An 11,331-nucleotide genomic window follows, 5' to 3' on the forward strand; every position below is an offset into this window, starting at 1 on the left:
TTAAACGTTAACGTTAACGTTACGTACTACTATATATAATATAGTAGTAGTAGTAAGTAAATAAATAAATAAGTACTACCTACCCCTACCCCTCCCCTCCCTCCTCTCTCTCTCTCTCTCTCTCTCTCTCTCTCTCTCTCCTCCTCTCTCTCTCTCTCTCTCTCTCTCTCTCTACTATATATATATATATATATATATATATATATATATATCTTCGTGACTTTTCAATTGATTGTACGATTTAGGAGATCAATTTCAAACGTATCTTATTACCTGATCAGTCCAGCATTTTTGTATCTTCAATAGAGATTTAGTGCTGAATATTTAAAGGGACGCTTTTAACCATCGACGTTTATGGCAGCCATCAGATTAGCAGACTACGCGATTAGCAATTTCATTATGCGGGCTCTTCGTATTGCATCATCAAGTGACGCAGGCAAGTTCAAAGGAAGAGGCTGTTTTCATCAAACTCGTTTGTGAATCATAATCGTGTAATATATGTACGATGCTTTAAGTGTAGCAGATTCAAGCGCCGCTCGTCCTATTTTTCGAGTATGAACGAGAGCTATTTCGTGTCATGTTCGGACACTCGAATTCGCTCCATGTTGCAAACAGACCATACGAATTGTTGACTTGTACTACTGCAGGATCGGCGTCGACTTTAATCCGCGTACTATTCACATTGCGAACGTGCTTAGACATAACTATTGTTCTTTTCTTGCACAACGCTCATGTAAAAAATAATAAATACATTCATTTTCTTTATTTGCAATTTTTTTAAATAAGAAAATGTGGATTATTAGCTGAACGGAAGACTATTTAAAAAAATAAAATCGCAAGTTTGTATATACAAAAATAAAAACATTTTTATTTTTGTATATACAAACTTGCGATTTTATGCTTTTTATTGAATAATATTCTAATATAATTTAACTTTTTATTTTTATTTCTTAATATTATTTATTAAGTATAACAGAGTAATTAAAAAATTCACGATTCAAAATACTACAATATAATAAGAATGTTCTCTAAAAATTTAATAAAAAATTATTTGTAAATTTTGACTTTTATTTAATTTTTTTCGAGAATTTAATTCTTGTTATAGTATTTTGAATCGCAAATTTTAGAATATCCTGTATAATTAATTTAGAATTTGCGCAATTATCGTACTAACAATAATTTGTGTAGATAAATATTTAATGCATTATAAAAAATATCAAATAAAACAGAATTGCACAAAAAAAGAAAGTATGTATACTTTTAATAGGTGTATATGTGATATTTACTTGGCTGCTATTTAAACAAAAAATGTGCATATTTCAAGTTTATTGATTGAGTATTTCTTTAAGGAGCAAATTCAAATATGGAAGCAATATTTGCAATAATATCAAGAATAAAAAAGAGAATTACGTTCGTGATTGCGTTCTTTAGAACGTAATTAACGTATCAAATCTGTTGCACGATGAGTTTATTACACATAGTATAATGCAGATTGAAAAGAACAAGCATGCATTTCCCATTTAACGTTAGCTAGGGGGATTTTACGAAAGTTAAAGGCTTTCTTTTCGAGCTTTCGTGAGAAGTTCTATTATTCTGTATAAAACGACTATCTGAGAATGAAACTAGAAAATTTACATAATTACAGAAAGTGAAAAGCATTTATTCGGGGCGTGGATAACTTTTACGCAATAGTAATAAAATACCAATTATTACGCAATAGTAATAAATATTATTTGCAAGAAACAAACTGAAATGCTAATCACTTTTAATGTCGCCTCTTATATTTAAGATAGAGTAACTTAATGAAGGTAAAGAAAGTTTTTAACTATCTGATATGATCGTATATTCTTGTTAATACAAAATCTATTTTTAAGAGAATACTAGATATTTAATTTATATTTAATACATCGTTTTTTTATTTTTTCTTCGGTTATAAAATTTAAATTGACTTAAAAAAAAGTCTAATTTAAAAAAGATCTCTTCCCTATATTAGTTTTTGCATTTAACTAATTTTATTAAAATCTACATTTTCTTTTTATAAATAGACAATAAAAAAGTTCGTGATCCGATCAGAATTCGTTAAAACTTTTTTCATAGTTTATTTGTAACTCGTAAATTATTAAGTGTATTTTATGGGTGTCAGAGATAGCGAATGTAAACCGCACGACACGCGATAGAATTAATTACTAAAGCAAGATGTTGTCTTTAATCGTAAAAGCAAGAAACGACAACGATATCTCATCAAACTGTGAATTAGTAATTTTAGGGATGTGAAATGTATTTGACGTGAACCTAACATGAAAAACGCGCGTTTATATGATAAAAAGCTATAATGTATAATTGTATTTTCGTGGCTATTTGATATGATCATGAGACAATGATAAAAATGATAAATCTTTTGAAATTATTGCCTGTGCGTGATTTTTAATATGTATTCTTATCTTGAATACGTATTCTTGACTTTATAACTGCTCTTAAATTTTAATTGGTCCTGAATTCATTCACAACAAACGCGCTTTGTAACACATAAATGACTTTTTATTCAGTAGCACGAAAATAATTCTTTTACTCAAGAATCTCTCTATTTTGTGCTAAACTCCATTCTTCATTATCTTTCTATACATCAAATAACCATTAAGCCTTCTCCAAATCTGCACTCTCTGCAGTAATCATTTTATGTAGCTTATAATATAATGATTGTGTTATTTATTATATTAACAAATCAGGTCAATTGACAACAATTTCATTATTATTAGTAAAACACTGAATCATCATAACACAATGTTTCCTAATAATATAAAGGCATATATAACAGAATTGTGTGCTGATTCTTTTCATTTTTTCTGACTTCTGTTCGATGTAATTTCTCGCGTGACGCAAATACCGGAGTTACTCTAATATAAGTATCTATTACTGTGATAATAATGCATCTTTTAAAATATCTGATTAAAATATAATTTATAATTGAGAAACATCTATCCGTTTAACTTTATTCGTTCAATTTTCATTAGAGAAACCGCATTCATGCTTTTGCTGTAGTTTCATCTACTCAATATATTTATCCTAGACATGCTAAAGCTATGAATGCATGTTTTGGAAGTTTATGGTTTCGCAGCACGTACGTGCAACTTTGCGTTGAGAGCTTTGGAGTCGCATACCTTGATAAATCGGATTGCTTTGACGAGTAATAACCAAGTTCGCAATATGCGCTACGCGTTTCGTATTTAGCAAAATATAAGTGTATGCGCGCGAATTGCACGAGCATTCGTATCCCCAACGAATTTAATTCTGGCGTCGGCGAGGAGACAAACCGGATAAGGGATAGTTTCTTGGAGCGGAGAGTCGATGTATGCAATGTATTACATGCCGAGCGGCGTGAACAAGATTCGTCGAGACACTCTGAGCTTTTCCCGTGTTAAACTACCGTAAACATAAACATGGCCTTGCGTAATACGAGCATTAAACTAGTACAAACTCGCACTCGCATGCGATGGCCAAAGTTTTGATCGCGCCAGACCAGAGGTTCTCATAGTTTTCTACTTTAACTTCTATTTCTATGTTCCTATATTTTCCACATGTTTTCTTGTACAAGAACTTGCTAGCAGTGCCAGCGCTCAAGTGCACATTCTGTCAGTAACATATATTTATGATGTTCTTCTAAATCATCCAAATTTTAAAACTTCATTCCGGTGTGAACGAAATTCTCATCCACGAGACGCATCCGACAATCTTCTGATACGATGACGCTATATCATTTATTATTAAATTTGACTTTTTGCGTAAATTTTAAGAAACTTTATTTCACGGATACGTTCGCAGAGATATTTTTTACAAATATTATGTAAAAAATGATTTTCAATCGAATCCAGAGCTAAAGAAAAATTTCGAATCGATTAATAATTTATCAATTTGTTTTTTTTTTTCATTAAATCATATTTTACGAACTCTTTTGTGCTCGGTAATTATTATTTGTACCGTTTGATTAATGCACGTCAACTGTCAAGGAAAAGTACAAACTTGTAATCTATGTGTCTAACTTTTCGCATTTCTCGCATTGAATTTCTTTGGATGTTATATACGTACGATTAATTACGGGGGTTAAATGGAGCACTGCAATTTGTCTTGCTATTCTTCAAACCGTTGCAATTTACGCTTTTCGCAGAAAAGCCGTTGTGTTTTAACACCCGCACATTGAATCGTGATAAATTATGTGTATATTTTCAAAGCCGATTAGAATATAACATAGCTAAGTAATTATTTTGGATCTTAATAATAATATAATTTTACAAATTACATAGTCTTTAGACATTATGTAAGAAAAAATCAAATAAAAAATATGTTTTTATAATTTTATAATAAAACGATAAAAGAAAGTAATTTTTAAATAGATTTATCTATTGTTGACAAAGTTATTTTCTATGTTGTCGATAAACAATAAAATTATTTTAAATTATTCTAAGCAATAATTTAAAAAGTTAAATTTAATATAAACTGTGTAAAAGAGGAAGAGAGAGATAAATAAAATTATCGGAAATGTTCAAACAAATAGAATTTAACTACCCAAATAGGAAATCATGAGAACATCATTATGACCTCATTCGTTACTTATAAGTCAATTTTTAGATATCAAATGACGTTCTGTGACTTAATTATGACTTCGTATTCTACCTGGGTAAATGGTTACCTTTTTCTGGTTCTATAAATTATTGTCACACACAATTCTTTCTTATTAGCGTGGAAGTGTAAAATTTCCTGTTAAGATAGACCGAGGCGAATTGGATCACAGAGTGAATCAGGTCAATGTAAATTTTGAGATAGCCATTATGTGTTATTAATTTTATTACTTTTTTATTTCAAAAACAGCTGGTTTGAAACAAAGAAATAATAAAACTAACGACAAATATTGATTAACTGTTTCAAAATATATATTGATCCAATTCGCCGTGTGATCCGATTCGCTTTGGTCTATCTTTGTTACTTAATTATTTAAAAAATTCAGATTCTCTATCATCGAAAAAGATAAATTAAAAATATAAAAATAAAAAAAAGACTCTTATATTGTCAAAAGAGTAAACTTAAAGTATAAAAATCTAGTGGTGAAATTTAAAAACAAAAAATATTCACTGATGAAAGTTTGATTTAAAAATATTTATCTAGGAGACAACCATAGATTTACACATCGGAGAGCGAGCAGAAAAAGAATGAAAAGTATAAAAGTATGAAAAATGTTCTTGTCACTTGACATCGTTTGCGTTTTAGTCTATAATTAATCCTAGCTCGCAAAAAGAGTCCGCTGCAGATGTCGAGAACGGAAAGCATACAATACCAGTTTGTACAACCGTCTCCGCCGAGTTAAAGATTTTAATTTTGTGAACAATTCCGCTGGATGAGACATCGCCGGTAATTAAGCGGCGGAACTGGATAGAAAAACCTGAAAGTATCTCTCAGTTGCTCTCAGTCGAATCGAGTTTTCAGTCCTAGCAAGCGTGTAGTGAAACAGTCGCGAATGTGCACGGACAAGCGTTTACTAGCGACGTCCTGTCGGTGCAGACTGTATACGTCACTTTACCATAATTACGAGCGAGCTTAATGCGCGCTGCGAATGATACCTATTTGCAAGCTTCGGTGGTGCATTACGTCGGATACCTTTCGACGTGCGCGCGCGCGCGTGTAATACACATATATTGACTCCCCGTATTAATGTGGCTAAAGTCCGAAACACTGTCTGTCTGCGTCGATATTTCAAAATCGGCTGTGCGCAGCTTGGGATTGGAGAACGTAGAAATGCGATTAAACTTGATTTTCCGGGCATTTAATTAACAATCCGATGGAAAACTCGTTTCGTCGATACGTCGCGCTGCAAAAACACTTTTGCTATATTTATAAATACAGAATTTAAAATAAATGTTGTAAATACATAATCTATCCATTTATTGTACAAGATGCGTTAATGTCAATTGCAAAAATATTCATAATTGTGTATAAATAACATACAGAAATTGATATGATTAATTTAATAAGGAGGTTTAGGAAGTATTATTCAAAATATCCAACAATTCCTCATTTATATAAAAAAAATTTATTTATATAAAAAATTAATTAAAATTAATAAAAAATGTAATATGTAATTTATACACAAAAAAGACTGCTATTCGTCCCTAAATAATTGAAAGAAACGCATTTAAATGTATTGAAATATCTGAACACATTTAATATATTTAATAAAAAGTGAAAAACAAGCGCTCGTAATTATTGCTAATGAGCTGGTCCTTATAGCTAATGTATATTTTAAATTATTTAAAAATTAATATCATTTGATCACTTGAAATATACATTAGCTATTAACATTAAAACCACGATTAAAATTAATTCGGCTCCCCTTCTTTTAATTAGTCTTAAACTATATATACTTTTTTTAACAGACGCTATATGCTGCACATTTTTTACATCTAAATAAATTTAGAAGATATTTTCTATAGTGTCTTGGAATAATTTTCATGTCAAGAAAGCAAGAGCTTGGTTTATAGTGCAGACTAAGTAATGTAGTTCAGGGGACGTATGGGGATGAATAATAATTCACTGCACACTTTCGCCTATGCATCGACGAGTTTACTACCGTGTATGTTATCGCTAGCAAAGCTGGAACTGTCACTACTGCTTGAAAATTTCTCCTTCTAACGTGATATATTGCACGATCACACGCAATGAAAAGATTAAAAAGGCAATGATGTAACAATAATATTGTTGTCTGCTATCTATGTATAACTTTATTCATATAAACAAATTCTATGTTTGGATTATAAATTTCGAAAATCAGTACAGAGTAACAAAAAAGTTTAAACACATAAAGTTTTGTGTTTATGAAATAAGTAACAAGTTGACATTATTTATCGTCATTTTCAGATTAAAATGACATTAAAGACAAGATGACATTATATTTGATGTTATTTTGATGTTAAATAATGTCATCTTATTATCTGGGTAGTAAGGTATTAGTTACATTTGATTAAATGAAAACTCTGCATTAAAAACTTTTCATCGGTTAATAAACTAAAGACTATTAGTCTTACTGTCTCGAGAATTTATTCATAAAAAGATGTATGGCTATTGTTTGTGCGCCTCTAAAGCCTCAAAATTAAAGTCATTTTGAATGTTAATTATTATTTTCGATATTTAATAAGATAATTAGCACTCTAGAGTTTGCTTTTCTGTAAAATTAATGTAATAAACTTTATGAATGATCTACAAAACTTTGTAACTTTTTTATAAGATTTTATAGATATAAAAATGAAAAAATTTGACTGTTAATGTCATTAAAGAGGAAAATCTTCTCTAAAAGAAAACGTTTAAATAATTTTCTTTAAAAAATCCTAAACATCTTATTTTTAAATTATTTCAACTCTTGAACATAACTGTTCTCTTAAATATGCGATTCTTTATAGTGTCAATTAATGTTTACGCTATTAGCAGTTTCAATATTTGCATCTTTCAATAAAAACTCTGAAACATCACGATGTCACATATGTATGTGTTAGAAATGGGAGCTCGAAGCGCGCGTATAGATATTCATTAAATTTCTCATTTTATGCGTCAAGGAATCTTGTCGTAAATCGCGGTTTATCGAGTTTAGCCTTCGACGTAGAAATGCATTTATTCAGGTCGGCGCGATTGCTCGCCAACGAGATGGGCGAAACCGTGTAGAAACTTTCCTTCTGCTCAGCGGTTGATGATATTTCCGGAACCGAGAATATCTGGCTTGGTATTATCCTGTCGGTAAATAGGACGTGGAAACTTCGAATATGTTGCGGGATAGTACAATTTTTAAGCTGCGCGTACATCCGACGAAACGTTCTGGTTGTTTCGTTTCAATGTTCGCGGCGAGTGTATTTAGTAGTTTTGGTAATAACAACCTGTGCCAGACGCGGACATTGTATTTGTTCGAACGAACGTGACTTTACGGCGGCGCTTTAATTATGGAGATTATTACCTGCCGGTCGGACATTAGCTAAAATTTATGAGATTAACGTACATCCGCCAAATTAGCTGTTGCCCATCATCTGCTGGACAATTTGAAGTTTGCGAGATGATGGGTATCGTCGCATCGATTAATGTTATGAACAAACAATTTGTAAATTATTTACTGTATAAGAAGAACTTAAAAAGGTAAATTTAATATAAACTTTATGAGAGAGAAAGAGAGATACCAGCTTAATAAAATAAAGTTAAGAAGTATTAGGATATTTAGATGACTATATTTCTTTTTTTATGACTCTATAAATTATTATCATTTCTTTGCCACAAACGTGGAAGCGTATAAAATTATTTGATCAATCTGGAAGTAATTTTTGTTGAAAAAGATAAAATATAAAAATTGAATAGTCAAATTAAAAAATAAATATCAAGCAATTTATAATATCTCAGAAAAATGTAAAAATTTCTTGAGACGAAGAAATGATATAAATAGCAATAGATTACTTCAATAAAATATAAAGTTTTTTTTTGCATTTATCTAACAATGTTATTGTCATTGAAATAATGAGATTTATCAAAGTATCAGTCTTATTTAGAGATTTCATTTAGTTTAAATATCAAATGACATTTGCAGATCAGTAAAGCGAAAGTACTTCAAGTGCGTACTGCATTAACAAACAGTAGTACGTTTCCCTCGCCGAACCCTCTTATCCCATTGTTTGCACAAGCGAGGGTGCGCACGCGAAATGGGAAGCTCCCGGAAAAGTGATCGCGGAAAGATGCTCGGTCTCGCACGTGGATTTTATTGTTTTCTTTCGCGTTATATATCTGCCGCGTTGTCCCCGTGAAAATTCAGCAAGCGTGGAATCGTGGTACGTCAAAGTGTACGTCTGCTTCTGTCGACATCGTTGAGCTCGACTATTACTCATTCAATATTGCCCGGGAGCGGTAACCGCGCTTTTAAAGTGAAATGAAAGCGTGGTATACTGCTCTGTTTGACAGGAAGTTGGATTTATGGGCAAAGTCACCTATCTTATCGTGAAATGTAAAAATTATCTGAAAAAGTATTTACATTTTTTTATCGCTATCTTATTTATTAACGTGTTCAAAACTCGAAATCGCGAGAGTGTATTTTAACAAAAAGTACGATAGAAATATTTCATTTGAAACTTACAAATAATAAGCTCATAAAATGCGTGTATTAAAAAAAAAGCGAATGTCTTATTAGCTAAATGCAACATAAAATTAATTTGTTTTATGTTGCATTATTTTAGTTTATTTATTTATTACATCTAATTTTTGAAGGCATAAAGAAAACTAAGTCTTTAATATCAAGACTTTGAAGTAAATTTCTAACATTAAAAGAAGACTAAATATTTGACAAAAAAGAATTTCAAGAAGAGATGAAAAAAGAAGCGCGTGATGAGTTTGCACTTTCCTAATTTAAAGTAGCATAATACAATTTAAGATTGCGTTCGGATAAATTTTCTTGAAATTCTTGCTTAAGAAACTTCAAATCTTTTTTTATCTTACATGGATATTTGATCTTGCACGTAACATTGATAGTTTTTAATAGAATGAAAAATGATAAAAACTTGACACAATATTAATTATTTATTTTATATTTTTCTTTTATACTCTTATTATTTTATTTTTTTGAAAGAAAAATTATATGTCTTCTTTTTAAGCGTAGAAGAAGTGTAACGAGTAGCAATGCAGAGACATTTATATTACCTTTTGGCAGAAATCCAGCATGTATTAGTCTCGCTTCCATGAGCAGAGAGGGTAGGAGGAAGCACATGGCCGTGCAAAGATGCACGAAGGTCGCCGTAGGGCCACCGTGTCTCCATAAATTATTCACCAGACCTAAAAAAGAGTAGTTATCACCCTGCTCAACGTCTTTCTCGAAGTTATACATTGTAATTAAGATCAATCAGTCGTTTTTGAATTAAAATGTAAAACAGATGTTAGTTTTTATCCTATACTCAATTTTCTTTATGTTATTACGATAGAAATGACAGATTGTACTTTGATTGTACTTTTTGCTGTAAAGGAAAATTTCTAAAAATTTTCGAATAGATTTTAAAGACTTGCATCAAATTATTAAATCTATTAAATTTTGAATAAGTTATCTCCCTTTTAAACTTTCAAATTATTATAATAATGTTAAATATGGTATTATATATAAGATTTATCGCACATTTACTTTTTTTTAAACACTATTTTCATATATATTTGATTTGAATAATATATAATACATAACAACAAAATAAAAGTATTATGTATAAATATAAAATACTATATAAATATAAAATAATTTAAGATAGATACCTATTTACAGTCTGATTAAAAACAACAAAAATTTTATCAACATCTTCAATTCGAATAAAAATAAGTTAAGACAGCTATTAATTATTTTATGTCTTAAATATATCAACAATCACAATATCATTAACAATAATTGCAAATTTTATAGTATATCATATACGCTTTTTTGTACTGGTGAAATATGAAATATTTATTTTGTACTTTGAAATTATGGTTTACTTACTATTATCAGGATTGTTAGTGAGAAGCGAAGATGGAGGGTCGCGCGAACAAGCGCTCAAATGTCGGCCTAATTTTATTCCATCGTTTGCCAGATTACCGAGCTTCAAGAACGCCGCACCAAGTAGCACCGGAAGTAGAACAACTCCGGTGCCGGCTAGCACCAGGCAGGCATACAATTCAATTTTAGGAGGTGGCGCGTCCGCTGGCCATGGTAATGACAAGTAAGCTAAAGGAATTATACAAAAACACGCACATTAGAAAGAATAACGTTTTACATACTTAATTTAAGAAGAAGCATGTGAATTGATATTGATATATTAATTTAAATTTGACGAATTAATTTGTCAAACTTAAAATGTTTGTCTTTTTAAAATCTTATTTTAAAAAGGTATTATTTTTATTTAAAATCTTATTTTTATTTAAAAATTGTATTTTTATTTAAAATCTTATTTTGAGCTTTTTTTTTATTTACAAAATTGTATCAATTACTATGATTGTTTTCGTGAAAAAATATAAACTTAGAGATTATCTTCTGTTTCTCAATCTAATTATGATAAAAGAAGTTTTTTTTTCGAAGAAAAGATAATCTCACTTTATAGGGCAATTAAACAGTTGTCTTGATATCGCAAATGATTAAACGAAAAGCAATAATCGGAGAAAAGGAAATCATTCGTTATTCTTAAATAGTCGATTAAAGAATTATCAGGAAGCACAACATTAACATCCTTTTAACAGGATGTTAATTCGTTTACATTCTCTTAAATCTCTCTCTCTCTCTCTNNTCTCTCTACACTTACTCGTACTTACGTC

The 11,331-nt window shown here is 30.3% G+C and overlaps 1 protein-coding gene across 1 annotated transcript in view; it reads right to left on the reverse strand.

The window, feature by feature from the left end:
* LOC105617995 (protein tincar) overlaps window positions 1-11,331 on the reverse strand; it is a 38,135-nt gene that overhangs the window by 25,156 nt on the left and 1,648 nt on the right. Inside the window, exons 2-3 of the mRNA XM_012199535.1 lie at window positions 10,523-10,747; window positions 9,706-9,837 (exon numbers count right to left, since the gene is read on the reverse strand). Of these exons, the coding sequence (XP_012054925.1) occupies window positions 9,706-9,837; window positions 10,523-10,747 (357 nt within the window). The remainder of the gene's footprint in view (window positions 1-9,705; window positions 9,838-10,522; window positions 10,748-11,331) is intronic.

The sequence above is a fragment of the Atta cephalotes genome (genome assembly GCF_000143395.1).
Source record: "Atta cephalotes unplaced genomic scaffold scaffold00001, whole genome shotgun sequence".
Lineage (NCBI taxonomy): Eukaryota > Metazoa > Arthropoda > Insecta > Hymenoptera > Formicidae > Atta > Atta cephalotes.